We start from the raw sequence: 17,817 nt of genomic DNA on the forward strand, positions 1-17,817 counted from the left end.
TCAAAGTACCCAACCCCAGCCATCCTCTATGGATGTCCCTGACGATAGTTTAAGAAGAGGGAAGGAGAGAGAAAACAGAGAAGGAACTGCCAGAGAGGACAGTTAGAGATTGAGGAGATTGCATTCATGACCCCACTCTATGTGAACCAATCAGTGTGGCGTAAATTGTAGTTTTGTTTAACTAGGATAAAAGATTTGCGCTCTCTGTCTCTCTCTGTCTGTCTGTCTGTCTCTCCCCCATAACTTCCATCTTAGAATCAATACTGTGTATTGGCTCCAAGGCAGAAGAGTGGTAAGGGCTAGGCAATGGAAGTCAAGTGACTTGCCCAGGGTCATACAGCTAGGAAGTGTCTGAGGCCAGATTTGACCCCCAGCCTGGTTATCTATCCACTGTACCACCTAGCTCCCCCTCCCTTAGTTCTTATTGTCAGAAGTATCACTTTTAAAAGAGTTAAATAACATTAACCAGTAAAATAGATTAGTGTGGTTTATTGGTAAAAACCAGTGAAGGGAAGTCTCAGAGGGAATTAAGGAAGGGATGGTAGGGAAGGCACCAAGCTCAACCATTTATTTCATCAGTATCAGTCATAGCACCAACCACATCAAATCACCCTTAAGGCCCCCTCTGTGGTCTTTCCTATTTGGGTCTTGAGGAGTTATCGGGAAACCCAGGGACACCACTGAAATATGATCTTTCTCTTCTCCACTAGCTCCTTTCTGATTCACAGAACAGACGGCAGACTGGGAAGGAGGTCCGCTTCTTTGAATGGAACAAGCATTTCTTTCTAAGAAAGCCCTGTAAGGTCCTTCACCAGCCGCCGGGGGATGAGGGTGCCATTTCACCAGAACTTAAATTTCCATTGTGAACACTTACAACTCAGACGTCAGCAAATGCTACCCATCAGGGCTTGATTCATTGTTGTGTTGGTTGTTTAGGCTTAAGAAAGTGATGGAGGAAACGTTAATGATGCCCATTAAACGTACATGTTTGTTCCCCTGTCGGAGAGTTTTTTTATTTTTTTATTATTTTTCCAAGAGCCTATTGTTAAATAGTTACCAGGCCACCCCCGCCATCGGGTGAGGAGAAACGCTTGCCGCCCCCAATGAGAGTTCTTGTCTCTTCCCAAGTTCCCAGGAGCCTCGGGAAGCTCCATTATTCCTCATTGCATTGCCCCGCGTGCCCTTTCTGGAAGTACTTGCTCTTGTTTAATCACAAGTCCTCCCGGATTTACAGGCACCCGTTTCCCCTCATCTTTGTTCCCAGTGGACATAGAAAACAACTGCTCTTCGTCCATCAGCCAAAGAGCACCTTATTGGGTCAGCTGTGGTGCAGCAGGAGTACACTCCGGGCTGGGAGTCAAAGAATGGGATTCCATTCCTGACTGCCCACTTTTTAGCTGTCCCACCTGGGACGACTCGGTCTCTCCAAACCTGTTTCCTCGTCTGCACAAGGGGCTGATCCTTCTCATTGTAACGATCACCGCCAGGCAGACGCCGTCTCCCAGCAGCCCCGGCTTCACTGCCCATTCCTGGGGCTTCTGGGAAGAGCAGAGGAGGTAGAAATGCTTTGTGAACTGAGACGTCGCCTTGCAGGCATTTGAGGTGCTTCCTGCGTTCTGGGCGAATAAGAAAGTCCCAGTCCCTGCCCCGGAGGCTCACATCCTACCGAGGGAGAAGACAGGAGAAGTCACCCGGGTGGGGGGATGATCCAGCGGAGAAGGGGCCGGAGCAAGAGGAGGAGCAGGTGCAGAAGGGGGCTGGAGCGGAGTCTTAAAGGATGCCTGAAAACCAAGGGCTGGAGGCCAGGGGGGTCAAGCGTTCCAGACATCAAGGATGGCCGCTGCACAGGCTAGCAAGGAGAAGCAATTCAGCAGGATTGTAGCGTGCCGAGAAGGAAGACATGATGAGAAAAGCATTCTGGAGAACAGCCTGGAATTATGCCCAGAGTTCTAAAACCGCTATTGGGGCTATTTCATACAGTGATCAGAAAAAAGGCAAAGCACCCCTATGCTCTACACTTGCCTCCTGTCTTAGAATGGATACTATCTATTCCAAAGCAGAGGAGACATAAGGGCTAGGCCATGGGGGTTAAATGACTTGCCCAGGGTCACACAGCTGGGAAGTGTCTGAGGTCAACTTTGAACCCAGGACCTCCCCTCTCTAGGCCTGGCCCTCCATCCACTGAGCCACTTACCTACCCCTACCTATATATTCTAACGTATTTCTAGCAGCTCTCTTTGTGGCAGCAGCAAAGCATTAGACATTGAGGGGATGCCCATCAGCTGGGGAAAGTCTGAACAAGTTATGGCATATGATGGTGCCGGAATACCGCATTGTAGGAAATAACAAGCGGGATAAAAAAACCCTAAATGAAATTGTGAAGTGCAAAATGAGCAGACCCAAGAGAACATTCTATGCAGCAACGGAAATCTTGTTTGAAGAGCCTTGAAGGGAGGAGGGGGCCACGAAGGGCGTTAAAGTCCCACTACAGGAGCTTCTACTTGCTCCCGGGGGTCCTGGGGGTCTCTGGAGCTGCTCGGGGGGCACGCAGGCTATAGAAAAACTCCCTTTGCAGCTGGGTGAAGGATGGATCGTCCTGAGGAAAGACGAGGTGGGGACCAGTCACAACCCGATTCAGGGAGCAGGTGAAGAGGGTCTGGATTAGACTTGCGGCTGGGTCAGTGGAGAAAAGGAAAGACCAAAAGAAAAAGACCGAGTGAAGGTAGAAACGCCAAGAGCTGGCAATGAAGTCTAGATGTGGAACACAGATCAGAAGGAAGACATTCTACTGAGGAAGAGCCTGCCGGATCTCCAAGGTCCCCCGGGGCTGCCGGGACTTTTCTTCCTGCCGAGGGCCTCCGACTCTCTTCAGTTGCCCCTCCATTCTCTTTGGGGCATGCCGGCCCCCTTTTCTTGGGCTTTGAGCACATCCTGAACTGCATGAAGAACTGGAAATAGATCCGTGGCCTCGTTTCATAGCTGTGGAAATGGCACTCCACGGTGGATGCGGCTGCCCAATCTCTATCTCGTCCTCGTGTCTGTGACTCTGCCGGTGCCCGTCCTCCACCTCTCCTCGGTCTCTCCCCTTTTCTTCCCTGCTCTCCCTCTTCCCCCTTTCCCGTGCTAGTGAGAAGTTGAAGCACTCACTCGGTTCTCTCCTGCCTCAGACTCCTCAGGACCATGTCATGAGCCTGTCCTCGTTTACCTCATGCGTCTCCCCATTAGATGAGGAGCTCTTTAAGGTCTTCTGACTCCCCCCAAGCAGCTCAAAGGACTGTCTAAAGCAGACCTTGCTAGCTCCTCCCCCCAACCTCTGTTCTAGAGCCCCCCCCTCTGCTACTCACCCGGATCTGCGGCCTCACCTCGACCTTTTCCTGGCTCTACACATCCAACTGGCTGTCCAGTCCTCCCGTTTCTGCCTCTGACCCACGTTCGCTCACCCACACACAAATGACACCAAAGAGCATTCTCTGAGAGGCTGGATATAATGTTTAATGAACAAGGCCGCGGCCTGCCACCGTCACTGCCGCAGCGGCTCATCTCGTGGGTTCTGAAAGGATGTGGAACGGCCCAGGTGCGGGGGAGCCTGTCCTCGGAGGGGCCGCTGCGGGAGGCTGCCAGCACCTGCCTCTTCCCCGGCAGGAGAAGGTGGGACAAAGGCACGGCCTGGGGCAGGACAAAGGCAAGGCCTCGAGGGGGCCCAGGACCCAGACAGAGGCCCCGCGGCCCAGCTCTCTGGTTGGGCCCTCGGATATAGATAGATGGTTTGTCTTTTCAGTTCCTTTCCAAAGTGGGACTGGCCGGAGGTGGGGGCCGTTTCCTGCTGTCACAAGTAGGGATGGGATGCAGCCGTCTGTCGGCGCCCGCCAGAGCAAGGGTCATTTCAGCCCAAATCAGACTATCCCACCCTCTTCCCGTTCCTCCCGTCTTGGTGGGTCCGTGTCCGATGTGTGGCCGGAGGGTAGTGAGCGGGGAAGGCGGGGAAGGGGCACGGCCCACCCTCGGAGCTCGGCCGGAGGTCACACAACCCTGACCCGGTCCTCAAGGACGTCATGCCGGTCCTCCCCTCCCCAGAGGGGGCGGTCTGGTCCCAGGGCTCGCTGGGCAGGGACGAGGGAGCCCAGTGCCGCCCTCTGGTGCCCGGGATGGTGACGGGCCTGGAGGCCCATCCCCCGAGGGCGCCATCATCAGCTGTTGGTGAAGCACCGTTGTCCTGGGGAGGCCTCTGGCCTGAAACTGTGTTTGCCCAGGGAGCTGGGGTAGTAGGTGGTCGTGTAGACATTGGTCTGCTGCAGCGGGTAGAAGTTGGCCCTGTCGTCCGGGATCAGGTTGTTTTTGTTCAGGGTCTGCGGGAGAAGGAGAGACGCGGTCATCCTCCGCAGCCCAGACCAGGAGAGAGAGAGAGAGAGACGGGAACCAGCCCCAGCCAGCGGAAGAAAGAAAGGAAAAAGGAGAAGAGGCAAGAGAATGGGTACAAAGCAAGAGAACGGGGATTGGAATGGGGGGTGGGGGAGGGCGGCCAGGTGGCTCAGTGGATGGAGAGCCAGGCCCTCTGGCCTCGGACACTTCCTGGCTGTGTGACCCGGAGGTAAATCCCTTCACCTCACTGCCTAGCCCTCACTGCCTCGGAACCAATATACAGCATTGACTCCAAGATGGAAGGTAAGGGTTTTCATTAAAATGGAAGAAAAAAAATTAAAAAGTCACAGAACTAAGTATTTGTGGAGGTAGAGGCTAAGTGTCCTCACTCAGCCTAGTAGCATACCATGTATATTGTAGATGTTATCACAATATGGTCTGCTTTAATGATTAATGATTCTTCTTAAATTAAAAAAAAAAAGCTTCAGGGCAGCTGGGTGGCTCAGTGGATTGAGAGCCAAGCCTAGATGGGAAGTCACAAGTCCAAATCTGGCCTCAGACACTTCCCAGCTGTGTGACCCTGGATGAGTCACTTAACCCCCATTGCCTAGCCCTTACTGCTCTTCTGCCTTGGAACCCATACACAGTATTGAGTCTGACAGAAGATAAGGGCAAAAAAAAGTACAATGGGAAAAATGATACAGGATAAGAGAAAAGGAGGACAGAGGAGATGGATTGGGGCAACATAAGGAAGTGGGTCAAGAACAAGATAAGCAAGTGATGGGGTGGGAGATAGGTTTGGATAACTTGCTAGGTAAGGAGTAGGTTGGGGGAGGAGCGTTGGAGAAGAGCTTTTGAAGGTGATGGAAAGATGGAAAAGATTTCAATAGCAAAGCCAGAGGGGATGGGAGGGAGGGCAGAAACCTCGGACCTTCTAAAATCTAGAAGATGGGGTTTTAATTGGGGCTTAAAGGGAGCCAGGAGGTGGAGATCTAGAATCTAGAGAGCAGGTTTGACCTTCTTAGTGCAATGCTGGTGATGGGGCCAGACTCAGCAGAACCCAAGACCTTCTGAAGCCATCTAGCCCGTGGCAGTGTCAGACAATATACAAAGCACACAGATGGAATCAACAACTATTTTCAGGAAAAACTACTTCCCCCCATCAGTCAGACGTGGCACTCAGTCACAGGCCCTCAGCTAGACTATGCCAGGCAGGGGAAGGAATCCCATTTTCTCCATTCCTGATCTGACACCTAGTACACCACACCTCTTACAAGTCTTTCAACTGTAAAATGGGGACATAATAGCACCTTTCCCTCAGGGTGGTTGTGAAAAATCAAATGACAATATTTGGGGGGGGTTGTTTGTTTTTGAACTCTTACCTTTCACCTTAGAATCAATATTATGTATTGGTTCCAAGGCAGAAGAGTGGTGAGAGGTAGACAATGGGGCTTGAGTGATGTTCCCAGGGTCACCCAGCTAGGAAGTGTCTGGGGCCACATTTGAACTCAGGACCACCCATCTCTAAGCCTGGCTCTCTATCCACTGAGCTACCTAGCTGCCCCCCAAATGACAGTATTGTAAACATTAACACCTGGCACAATCCTTCCTTCCTCAATCCACGACACCATATTGTGTGTAAACTTGTGAATGCGTGTCTGATCTTTTGTGAGTGTCTATGATCCTGTATAGGCACAAGTCTCTTACCACCCTCTTCCTCCATTTCATACATTTGGGGTCCAGAGAAGCTACTTACAGACCCCAGAGTCCCAAGATCATGCAAGTTACCATGGCAGAGCTGGGATTTGGAAGCAAGCCTTCTGACTCCCAAGCCATGCCTCTTTCCACTCCACCATGATCCTTCTCAAAGGAGATAATCCATGTCTTATCAAGCATCAACCAAAACTGGAACTCTTTCCTTCATTCTTTGTTGCCAAACTCAAAGAGGAATGGGAGAGAGAAGTTTCCCACCTTGAACTCCATGGGTGTGTACTTCTCATTCTTGGGGGTGCCCCCGCCCCCACTTTTGTAGTTCAGGTGGTTGGGAGTGGTGGGGTGAACAAGCGTGGACTCCTGGGTCTGCCGCTGGCAGCGCTGACAGGACAGGTAGACAGCAAAGGTCAAGAGGCCGGAGCCCAAGAAGCAGGAAACACCAGTAGCCACCAAATGGATAAGGCTGAACCCTGCATGAGAGAGGGAAATGGGAAATATCGGGGGAGAATGATGGAGAAGGAGGTACCAGAGGACCCTCAAGTGCATTCTGGAAGGCCTTCAGGGATAGAGAAGAGCATAGGGTGGGGGAAAAGAGGTAGGAAACAAATGAAATACAGGGGAGGGAAGACCTACAATAGTCAAGGGGAAGCTATGACATCTTAGGAGAGTGAAAGACTAGAAGGGTCTCTCTGGAAGGACAAAAGAGTTTACAGGTTGGCATGGTCTGGCAGGGACAGCCAGGCCTCTCCTCCCTTCTCACCACAACCCCCAAATCAGAGGAGTGAATCCAACCAGGAATACCAGGCTTGAGCGGCACACGCTTCCTGGGAAGTCGTGCCGGTCTGGGGTGGGAGGCTCCAAGTTGGGAGGGCAGAGGAAGGTTTGATCTCCGGAAGGAGGCAAGTCTCATAGGAGTTCTCTTGTTGCAAGATCTATCTAAGGGGAAGGCTTATTGCTGGGGCAGTGGTGTCAGCATTACCTCCACAGCTGGTGGCATCATCAATGCTGGAAGCAGGCAGGATCACTGCAATAACAAAAGTGGAGGGGGTTTGGGGACTGGTCACTGGGAAATGGACCTGCAAGAATCACTGGGGATCATTGTGGTTCTGGGCAAGGGGCTCCTACTTCTACTGCCTGGGGAAGAACGGGACTCATCCATAGTGTATTTGATGGGGATGCATGGGGACTGGACTTCTCCCACCCTCCCTTCCCATTCTCTTGGAGGGAGCTATGTGCGGTTCAGGGGAGATTTTCTCTTGAAAAATTTCCAACCTGATCCCACATCATAGCCCATACAGAGTAAATAATCTCCAGGAGGAAAGATGATGCCAGTGTGGAGGAATCTGGGGTCCTAGAAATGGGATAAAGAAGACCTGAACATCTGGCCATCCATACCAGGGATCTCACTGTATGGGCAGGTCCGGATCTGGCTGCCATTGCCCAGGCAGGGAGCAGTTCCAGGGACAAGTTCCTCGCAGTCACGGCTCCGGCTCTGGGTTCCATCCTCACCACACACACTCCACTCAGCCCACAATGACCAACCACCTGGGGGCAAGACCTGGGTCAACCTGCCTTTGGTCCATTCTGAGCTCCAAGCCATATCTTCCCTCATTCTCTGCTCCCACCGCAATCCCTCTCCCTCATTATTACAAGGTCTGACTGATAAGCTCTTTGAATGGTTTTTAAACTTTTCCTTTTGCCTACAGCCCCAACATCAGAGTATAGCATAGCAGGCACTCAATATATTCTGCCTAAATGAATGAAGAAATAGTCAGAGGAATGAAGGTAAGGGCTAGGGGGCACAGGTTATCTCTTTGTCATAGTCTTTGCATGCAAGTGGCAGATTTGGGGCTCAGCCACCATTTGATGACATTGACATCCATCTTCCTATAATCCCCATGTTTACCTGGGCAGGATTGGGTGGCACAAAGTGCTTCTTCTGTGTGCAACCCAATGCAGATGTCTTCTCCAGGGGAAGGGGCAGGACTGGTACAGGAACGTGTCCGCTGATAGTGGCCTCCCCCACAAGAGGCTGAGCATGGGGACCATGGGGTCCAGCATGACCACGCACCACGTACTGCAAGTTGAGAGACAATGAATGCTGGGATAGAGAACTTGGGTATGGAGAAGAGTCTGTAATATGTAGGATTGTAAGTGGCATCATGGATTTAGAAATTGAATGGACTTTTTTTTTAACCCTTACCATCTATCTTAGAATCATTACTGAATATTGGTTTCAAGGCAGAAGAGGGTTAAGGGCTACGAAATTGGGGTTAAGTGACTTCCCCAGGATCACACAGCTAGGAAGTGTCTGCAGCTAGATTTGAACCCAAGACTTCCCATCTCTAGGCCTGGCTTTCTATACACGGTGCTGCCTAGTTACCCCTGGAATGAATTTTAGAGATCATCTAGTATGATCTCTTCATTTTATCAATGGGGAAACTGAGGCTCAGAGAGATTAAACCTATTTGCCTAAAGTCCTGCAGGTATTTAGAGACAAAATTGGGATTTGAACCCAGATCCTTTGACTACTCTTGATCACTTTTCCCACTATACCATTCTCCCCCTTCCCACTTTTATCTATGTCATGATCCTTTTTAGATGCCCATGCCTCCCACCTACTTGGACCCAAGAAAAATGGTCCCATGTTTAGATTCGGGTTAGAAAAATGTCCCAACATCCCTAATTCATAATAAGGTATAAATGGGGGAAATGTCAGCTGAGAAGCTTGCCTCATATGTCACTGAAAAAAATGAAGCTGTGTACCAAGAGCTCCCTCTTTCCCCTTTATGACCCCCCACCATCTCATCCTTTAGTCCAGTCTCTGATGAAGTGGCAGCTCTTCTCCTTGCCAAGGCCAAGCCCACCTATGTCTCCTTGATCTCATTCTCTTCCTGTTGACTCTAATGGTTTGTCCCCGCTATCATCCGACTCTCTCTAATCTCCATGCACTCCCCAGCTGATTCTCTTCCAGGAGCGTCCCTGGTCCGCTAAACCTGAAAAAGCCGTCTGTACTCACCCTCTTCCCTCCCTGCACCCAAACTGCCCTCTCCAAAGGAACGGCCTTCCCTTCAGGGCCATTCTCCTGGACCTTTCTGCATCACCTGACACAGGGGGGCGGGGACTCTCCTGTCACGTGAGCTGTTCTCCGGGCCTGCCTCTTGCCGCCAGCTGCCCCCTCGGCCATTTTTTGCCGGAGGGCTGCCAGCCCCTCCCTGTACCTGCCCCTTGTCTCTATTCCCTGTTTATTCAGGTGCTCTCTCCCCTCCCCCTGGCTCTGGCCCTCTCTACAGGCGGGCATGGTGCTGGCAGAGGGAGTGGGGCTGGGATCATGGGGAGGGATGTACTTGAAGGCTGGCTAGGACCGGAAAGGAGCACCTGGGCAGGGCTGCGAGTTGCAGTCCTGATACTCGGTGACGTCTCCCACGCAGGGCAGGCCTCCGTTTCGAGGCTCTGGGTTCGTGCAGGTTCTCTTCCGGGTTCGGAAGCCCAGCTCGCAGTCTCGGGAACAGGATGACCAGGGTCCCCAGGCAGCCCAGCCCCCGCTCACCACATGGGGGGCATTACTTCCGGTCCGGAGGAGATCTTCCACCAGGGCTAGGGAGAGAGGGGCCGAGTCACAAAGGAGGGCAGCAGGCCTGGCCGAGGCTCCATGTGGCCATCAGACCTAACCAGAGATGAGAGATCGGGCACTGACCGGCCTTTTAGCCTTGGATAGGTCCCTTCTCAGCCTCAGTTTCCTCATCTCTACAGTGACAGGGCTGGATTAAAGGACTCCCAAGCTCCTTCCTGGTTCTAACAGTCTGCACTCCCAGGCCTCCCCACCCTGACGTGTGTAGGGGGAGAGCCCAGGGCTGCACCGTCAGTATCGCAGGCCCCGGAGCCATCGGCGGGGCAAGAGCGGGTCTCCGTCCTCTTCCTCCCGAACTGAAGGCCGTGAGGGTCGGGGAGCGGGGCCCGGCACGTGAAGCGGAATCGCTGCTCCTGGCGGGCGCCCCCCTGGGTCACGTTCACGGGGAGCCACGGGGTCCAGGGGGTGTTCCTCCGCACCTCGGGGCAGCTCTCGGGGTTACACGTTTTGTACTCCTGCCCAAGAAGGAGAAGGGATGCCGTCACCCGGGGCCTAGCACGGTCAGAGAACCCCAGAAAAACGGTGCAGGGCGTGGATGAACAGGTGCAGAGAGAGCAGCGGCCCATGGAGACCTGCTTCCACACACACTCTGGGATGGAAAAGTCGTGAGACTTCAGAAGTCTGTCAGCGCAGCACTGTGATGACCTCCGAGCACCCCAGGGGCCCCGGGCACAGAGAGAAGCACACAGCTTCAAACGTGGCCCCAGGATGGTTTCTTTTGCTCCACTGGACCCAGCGTTCTACTGCCCTGGAGAGGGGGGCACAGTGGGAGAGGGGGGCACAGTGGGAGAGGGGGGCACAGTGGGAGGGTGAGGGCGTGGCTGGGGTATGGGGTGAGGGGGTCTCACGTGGAAGTGAAAGTAATTAAGAAAAACAAGAGAAAAGGAGGGGCAGCCAGGTAGCTCAGTGGATGGAAAGCCAGGCCCAGAGACGGGAGGTCCTAGGTTCAAATCTGACCCCAGCCACTTCCCAGCTGTGTGACCCTGGGCAAGTCACTTAACCCCCATGGCCTAGCCCTTACCGCTCTTCTGCCTTGGAACCAATACACAGTATGGATTATAAGAGGGAAGGTAATTGTTAAAATAAAATTTTTAAGAGAAAAGAACATCAGGAAAACTTAAAAGAAGAAAAGGGAGAAAAGTTGGACTAGATGATCTCTAAGATCCCTTTCAGCACTGTAATTTGCATCTATGGTGCTAGCCCTGAGGCTCCTCCCAGGCTTCTTTCTCCGTCCTTCTTCCCCACTTACCACACTACAACCTGGGCAGGAATTCCCATTTTCACAGACTCTGTGCCTGGAGTGGACTCCGCCCCCACAGTTGCTGCTGCATTTGCTCCAGGAGCCCCAGGTGGCCCAGAAGATGGGGACAGGGCAGGGGCTATTCTCATTGCAGAACCTGGGGAGAGGTTTGGGGAGAGCAATAGAGCCCAGCAAGACATCATCATGAGGTTCAGACAGCTGGAGTAGGGGTGACCGAGGGCTAAGGAGACGACTCAGTCAGGGAGGAAACGGGCACCACAGAGACCTGGCCAACCATGAGGGTGGACCCAGACCCGAGTTCAAATCCAGCGTCAGCAACTTCCTAGAGAAGATCTATCTCGCAAAGATATTGTGAGGGTCAAATGTGAGGTAAAATTTATAAAGCACTTAGTGCAGTGCCTGGCACGTGAAAGGCACTTTAATCCATGCTTCCTTCTGAGGACTTGGAAGCTTCCACCCACACAAGAATTACCTTGTAGTACCCCTCTTCTGCCCCCCAGCCCGCCTGAACATCTGAGCTCTGCCCCTCACCCTCACTCACCTCTCTTCCCGGCTCTTGCCCACGCAGATTCGGCCCCCGTGCCGGGGAGCTGGGTTGCTGCAGCTCCGCTGGCGGACCTGGAAGCCGATCCCACAAGAGGTGCTGCACAAGGCCCAGGATGACCACGGGGTCCACGCGCCATTTCTGGTAGAAACAAGAAGGCCCGTCTCAGGCATCAGAATCGTCCTCAGTCTGGTTTCTACCATTAGAGTATAAGCTCCTTGGGAGTGGGGATCGTTTCATCCTTGACCTGACTCCCCGGAGCTGAGCTCAGGGCCTGGCGGGCAGCAAGAACCCGATAAATGCTGCCCATGCGGCCCTTTGGCCCGGAATTTCCCAGACCTACCTCTGCAGCCACACAGATGAAGGGTAGCCATCACATGGAACGATGGGGCAGCGGCCGCTCCTAGCTCTCCTCTGTCCCATCCTTATATGGGAGGCTCCAGGTCCAATTCTATTCATTTTAAAATAACTCCTACCTTCCGTCTCCCAGTCAATACCCAAGTCAATCCATAATCACTTATTTATTAAGCCGGCACAACGTGCCAGGCATCAGGCTAAGCCGTAGGGGGCGGAGAGAGGCAAAGGTCCCTGCCCTCGAGGACCTCACACGCTCGCCTCCTGGGACGAGGGCAGCCTGAACTCCCCGTTCCACCCCCATGACTGGAAACACACCTACTGTCACAGACTTCACTGAAGTGGTAAATGGTGTAAGAGAAGCTGTGATACAGCTCCTGGGGAGACAGCTGCCCGTTCTGGGCTCCAGCGAGAGCTTTTGGGGACTGGCTCAAGAATACAGAACAATGAGTTGGAGAGTAAATCTGAGATTCTCCAGAATGGCCCAGGGGAGAGGAGGCGCCAGCGTCCCACGCATCCCAGTTTGTTTGTTTGCTCCCTGATGGTGGAAAAGGGCGATCCCCGGGGTCACCAACGCTTGGCCGAGGTCCCCACTTAGAACCTGCAACTTTGCGTCCCCTACTTCTTGCTTTATAAGGAGCAACATGGCGTAGAAAATATCACCGGCCCAGAGCCAGCATTAAGTGCCGCTGTGGAAACATTAGCTACATGGCCATGGACAAATTATCGCGCTCCCCAACCCTCAGTTTTCTCATCTATGAAAAGGGGACAATAATACTTGGGCCGCTTATAGTACAAAGCCTGCATAAAGTGGTGGAGAGAACCCACTGTGGAATTCTTCTGACCGCCTTCGACTGCTGTCTGAATAAGCTCCAATCACGCGAGTCTCTTGGGCGGCGTGGTCGGTGCCAACCTGTCCTAGTTCTTAGATTGGGTATAGTTTCCCGATAAATTAATACATTATTCTGACCTATCAGTTAGTCTTCTGAGAGCGAGTCTAGAGTGAATCAACTCCAGGAATGCCGTGACCTCTGCGTAAATTGACAGAGCATCTGCCATGGGTACCCAGACCCTGGGCTCAGGGTGCCCCTGCCAACGTGGGGCCACTGGGCACGCCGTTTTTTCCGTCATCCCAGGGCAGCTTCCTTGCCTCTCACACACCTGGAGCAGTTGGCCACATGGATGGTGGGTCCTGGGCAGGCCCGTCCCCCGCAGCGGGGACGGGGATTGTCGCAGGCTCGAGCTCGGCACTGGCAGGAGCCCGAGTTCTCTCCATCCACGTGCTCACAGGGTTGCCATGGAGACCATGGCCCAAACCCCCCGTCCCACGTCAGGTTCCGCACCTGCAAAGAAACCGGTCTTAGAGCCTCTGTGAGGTCAGGAAGAAGGGGGGAGGGGGCAGGGTGCTCAGGCACGAGGGGCAGGTCAGGGTCACAGGTGGGGGAGCCTCCTCACTGGACAGGCTGTGATATTCTGAATCCAGAGGCTCATGTTGGCACTGTCCTCCAGGGTGCTGCAGCGCTGTTGCTTCCCATCCCAGCCACAGTACGGGTCCCGGGCCCCCAGGCACTCCCTGAAGGACAAAAACACTGAGACAGAGTCCTTGTCACCACCTCCTTCTCCCATCCTAGCCACTCCCCATGAGCCACAGCCCGCTGGCCCTAGCCACTGGTTACACAAAACTGAAGATGGTCTGCACCAAGAAAATCAACATAGTTGAAATTAGAAAAGCAATAAGCAAAGTGGTGATGCAGCCATTAGAGCACCGGGCTTGGAGCCCGGAAACCCTGGCTTCAAATCCAGCTGTGGGATGTGGGCAAGTCACTGGGACCTCTGTTTGCCCCAAGTTTCCTCATCTGTAAAATGGGGATAAGGATTGCACCTACCCCCCAGGGTTGTTGTGGGGAACAAATGAGAGAATATTTGTAAAGCCCTTAGCACAATACCTGGTACATAAAAGGCCCAACATAAACGTTGCAATTACATATTACTTTTATTAACTTGGAATAAAAGTTTTCAGTAAGTTCCTCCAATAAAGGCTTCATATCCAAGATATATAAGGAACTTACCCAAATATATAGAAATGTGCCATTCCCCAATAGATAGTCAAAGCATATGAATGGACTATTCTCAATGGAAGACATTTATAAAATTTCCACATGAAAATCCTCCAAACCGCTAGTAACTAGAGAAATACACATTCAGGTAACTGTGAGGTGATTAGCAGAGAGAAAGTAGCTTGCCTGAAGATCTCAGAAGGGGACGTTGGAAGTTCTGGAGGGAAATGAACAGCCATGTCCATTGTCCTACTTAGGAGCATTTCTTACACAAGGGGGAGAGGAACTATGTATTTTCCTTTATTTTTAAATTTTTATTTTTGTTATCACGCACATTTCCATGTTAGCCATTGTATATATATTGTATATTTGTATACATTATATACATTGTATATAAAACTAAAAGCCCCAAATAAAACTGTAAGCGCACCGATGTGAAAGAGAGCATGCTTTGAGCCGCATTCATTCATTCATCTCTGACTGTTCTTTCTCTGGCAGTGGAGAGCACTCCCTGGCATGTCTTTCATCATTCTTCCAGATCACTGTGATGCTGAGCGTAGCCAGGTTTTCACAGCTGAGCATCATACAATATTGCTGTTACTGTGTCCAGTGTTCTGCTGGTTCTGCTTATTCCACTCTGCATCAGTTCCTGCAGATCTTTCCAGCTCTTTCTGAAATTATCCTACTTATCATTTCTCATAGCACAATAATATTGCATCGATTTGTTCAGCCATTCCCCAATTGAAGATGAAAGTGTATGATTTTTCAATTGCTTATTTGGGTATGTGTTTTGGGTTTCTGATTTTATAAAAATGAACAATATGGAAATGTTTTTGCATGATAATACATATATAACCCAGATCAAATTGTTTGCCAGCTATGGGAAGGAGTAGGGAAGGGAGGGAAACAAGTTCAATCATATCACTTAGAAAAACATGTGAAATTTTGTTATTACATGTAGTTGGTAAAATAGATATAAAATTAAAAAATTAAAAAATAGAAAGCAACTTGGAATTGTACTCAGACACTAAGTTGGGCATATCCTTTGACCCAGTGATACCACTAGTAAGCTTATATCCTTCCCCCCAAAAAAAACAAAAGAAAGAGAAGAAAGACCCACATGCACAAAAATATTTAAAGCAACAATTTTTTTTTCTAGTGCCAAAGAACTAGATGCTAAGGAAGCACTTATCAGTGGAAAATGGCTGAACAAACTATGATGAGTTAATGTAACTGAGTTATAAGAAATGATGATGGTTACAGATTGTTTTAAAAGAACATGGGAAAAGTTGAGCAAACTGATGCAAAGTAACGTGAGCTAAACCAAGAGGACAATCTATACAGCAGTGATAACATTATAAAGAAAAGCAACTTTGAAAGATTGAAGAACTCCAATCAATACAATGATCAACCATGATTCCAGAGCCCCAATGAGGAGCTATGCAGTCAGTCTCTGCAGAGTGTAGATGGATTCAATGCCAAATGAGATACATGTTTTTAGGCAAGACCATTAAGTGGATTTCTTTTGCCCATCTATATTTACTGATTATGATGGCTTTGGGTTTTTTTCCCCATTTTTTGGGGAGTGGTAAGGAGAAAGGGATCTCATGATGGTGTTGCAAAAAAAAAGGGAAAAGAGAATGAAGCATATTTTCTAAAAGCAGATAGTAGAGAAGAGAAGGTTAGAAGGAAATTAAGACAACTACAATTTTGAAAGTAATATGCTGTTATTATGTACTTTTTAAAAAGCAAGTTATACATTATAGAGATTTGTGGTTTCACATGTAAAATTCCCTTTTTCTGTTCTACTTTACATTTCCTTTTGGTATTTCCTAAGTTTGAAATTAGAAAATAAAATTTCAAAAGGGTAGCTGGTTGGTCCTACATATATCTACTCCACCTCCCACTGGCCAAATTCCTTTCAATTGGAGCTACCAGGGAAGAAGGCAATGTTACAAAATTGGAAAAATGCTGGTCATCCCAGCTAGAAACAACTGCTGTCTGCCCTGAAATTTTGCACTTCCCTGAATTATAGCCCTGAGCTTCAGTCCTGCATCATCAGTTACCTAATGGACACATTTATATTTTTTGCAATAATATTTTTTCCCAATTACATGTAGGAACAATTTTTAGCATTCGTTTTTCTCACATTGTGAGTTCCAAATTCTCTTCCTCTCTCCTCCCCTCCCTCTCCCCAAGATGGAGTTGCTATTGGTTATACATGCACTATCATGCAACACTTATTTCCATATTCCTTAATGGACACTTTTAATTGGATGTCCCAGAGATATTTTGGACTCTACATGTCCAGAACTGAATTTATTATTGTTCCTCCAAACCCTCCCCTTTGTCAGATTTTCTATTTCTGTCAAAAACACCACCATCTTTCCGGACTCCCAGGTACATAACTTCAGTATTATCTTCGATTCTTCAACCTTCCTCATTTCACATAAATTCTACCTTCATGATATCTCTCATAGCTGACCCCTTCTCTCCACTTACATCTATCATCTTAGTTCAAATCCTATCTTACCTACATGATTGCAACAGCCTTCTAATTGGTCTCCTTGCTTCAAATTTCTCATTACCTTACACCAGGGGTCCCTAAACTATGGCCCTGGGGCCACATGTGGCCCCCTGAGGCTATTTGTCCAGCCCCCACCACACTTCTGGAAGGGGCACCTCTTTCATTGGTGGTCAGTGAGAGGAGTACTATATGTGGCAGCACTGCAAAGCATGGCATTGCTCACATACTGTACTACTTTCAGTGACATAATCCTTTGCGTGGTGCCTTGTTTTGAGAGTAACTGAATGAGAACAAGGCACCATGCAAAGGATTATGTGGCTGCACAATGGAAGAAGTCAGCATGGTGAGTGGCGATCTGGGGGAGGGGATTCTGCACTGTGTATACTGCTGCCTGGTTAGGGTTAGGTTTTTATAGTCCGGCCCTCCAACAGTCTGAGGGACAGTGAACTGGCCCCCTGTGTAAAAAGTGTGAGGACCCCTGCCTTATACTCTGCCATCAGAATAGTTTTCCTTAAGTGCCATTCCCCTACTCAGTCAACTCTATTGGCTCTTTAGGGCTTCTAAGATTGAATAAAAAATAACTCCTGTTGGGCCTTTGAAGCCCTTCAAAATCTGGCCCCAATCTCCCTTTCTAGCCTTGTTGGAATGTTAGCCAGCCCAAGCATGGCCTCACCAGCCCCACTAAGTGATCCCACCAAACTGATTAATAAGATTCCATCTGCCAGTTCCATGGACATCCTCCATGCCTGAAGTGCACTCACCTCTATCTCACAGAGTCCTTTAAATAGCAAAGCGTCCTCTAAGTAGACCTTTGGAAAGTTCTCTCTCTCTCTCTCTCTCTCTCTCTCTCTCTCTCTCTCTCTCTCTCTCTCTCTCTCTCTCTCTCTCCTCTCTCTCTCTCTTTCTCTCTCTCTCTTTCTCTCTTTCTCTCTTTCTCTCTTTCTCTCTTTCTCTCTTCTCTCTTTCTCTCTCTCTTCTCTCTTTCTCTCTTTCTTTCTTTCTTTCTTTCTTTCTTTCTTTCTTTCTTTCTTTCTTTCTTTCTTTCTTTCTTTCTTTCTTTCTTTCTTTCTTTCTTTCTTTCTTCCTTCCTTCCTTCCTTCCTTCCTTCCTTCCTTCCTTCCTTCCTTCCCCTTTACCTTCTTTCTTAGAATACATACTAAATATCAGTTCCAAAGTAGAACAGTGGTTCTAGGGCTAGGCAATTGGAGTCAATTGACTTGTCCAAGATCACACTGCTAATAAGTATCTGATATCAGATTTGAACCCAGAATCTCCTTTCTCCAGACCTGGCTCTTTTACCACTGAGTTCCCAGCTGCCCCAGGAGCCTTGATCTCCCTAGGGTATTCATTTCTTCCCTGCCTAACTACCTC

The 17,817-nt window shown here is 50.0% G+C and overlaps 1 protein-coding gene across 8 annotated transcripts in view; it reads right to left on the bottom strand.

Moving 5' to 3' along the window:
• Positions 1–3,471: 3,471 nt before the first annotated feature.
• The window catches only part of SEMA5B (semaphorin 5B), a 206,703-nt gene continuing 192,357 nt past the window's right edge, over positions 3,472–17,817 (bottom strand). For all 8 annotated transcript variants that reach the window (XM_056793543.1, XM_056793538.1, XM_056793540.1 and 5 more), the window contains 11 exons: positions 13,318–13,435; positions 13,024–13,205; positions 11,506–11,649; positions 10,953–11,100; positions 9,933–10,158; positions 9,451–9,669; positions 7,979–8,149; positions 7,468–7,617; positions 7,052–7,096; positions 6,331–6,542; positions 3,472–4,346 (listed from right to left, as the gene is read on the bottom strand). In XM_056793543.1, the coding sequence (XP_056649521.1) occupies positions 4,188–4,346; positions 6,331–6,542; positions 7,052–7,096; positions 7,468–7,617; positions 7,979–8,149; positions 9,451–9,669; positions 9,933–10,158; positions 10,953–11,100; positions 11,506–11,649; positions 13,024–13,205; positions 13,318–13,435 (1,774 nt within the window). In that variant the 3' untranslated portion in view covers positions 3,472–4,187. The remainder of the gene's footprint in view (positions 4,347–6,330; positions 6,543–7,051; positions 7,097–7,467; positions 7,618–7,978; positions 8,150–9,450; positions 9,670–9,932; positions 10,159–10,952; positions 11,101–11,505; positions 11,650–13,023; positions 13,206–13,317; positions 13,436–17,817) is intronic.

The sequence above is a fragment of the Monodelphis domestica genome, chromosome 4 (assembly GCF_027887165.1).
Source record: "Monodelphis domestica isolate mMonDom1 chromosome 4, mMonDom1.pri, whole genome shotgun sequence".
In the NCBI taxonomy this organism is placed as follows: Eukaryota; Metazoa; Chordata; class Mammalia; order Didelphimorphia; family Didelphidae; genus Monodelphis; species Monodelphis domestica.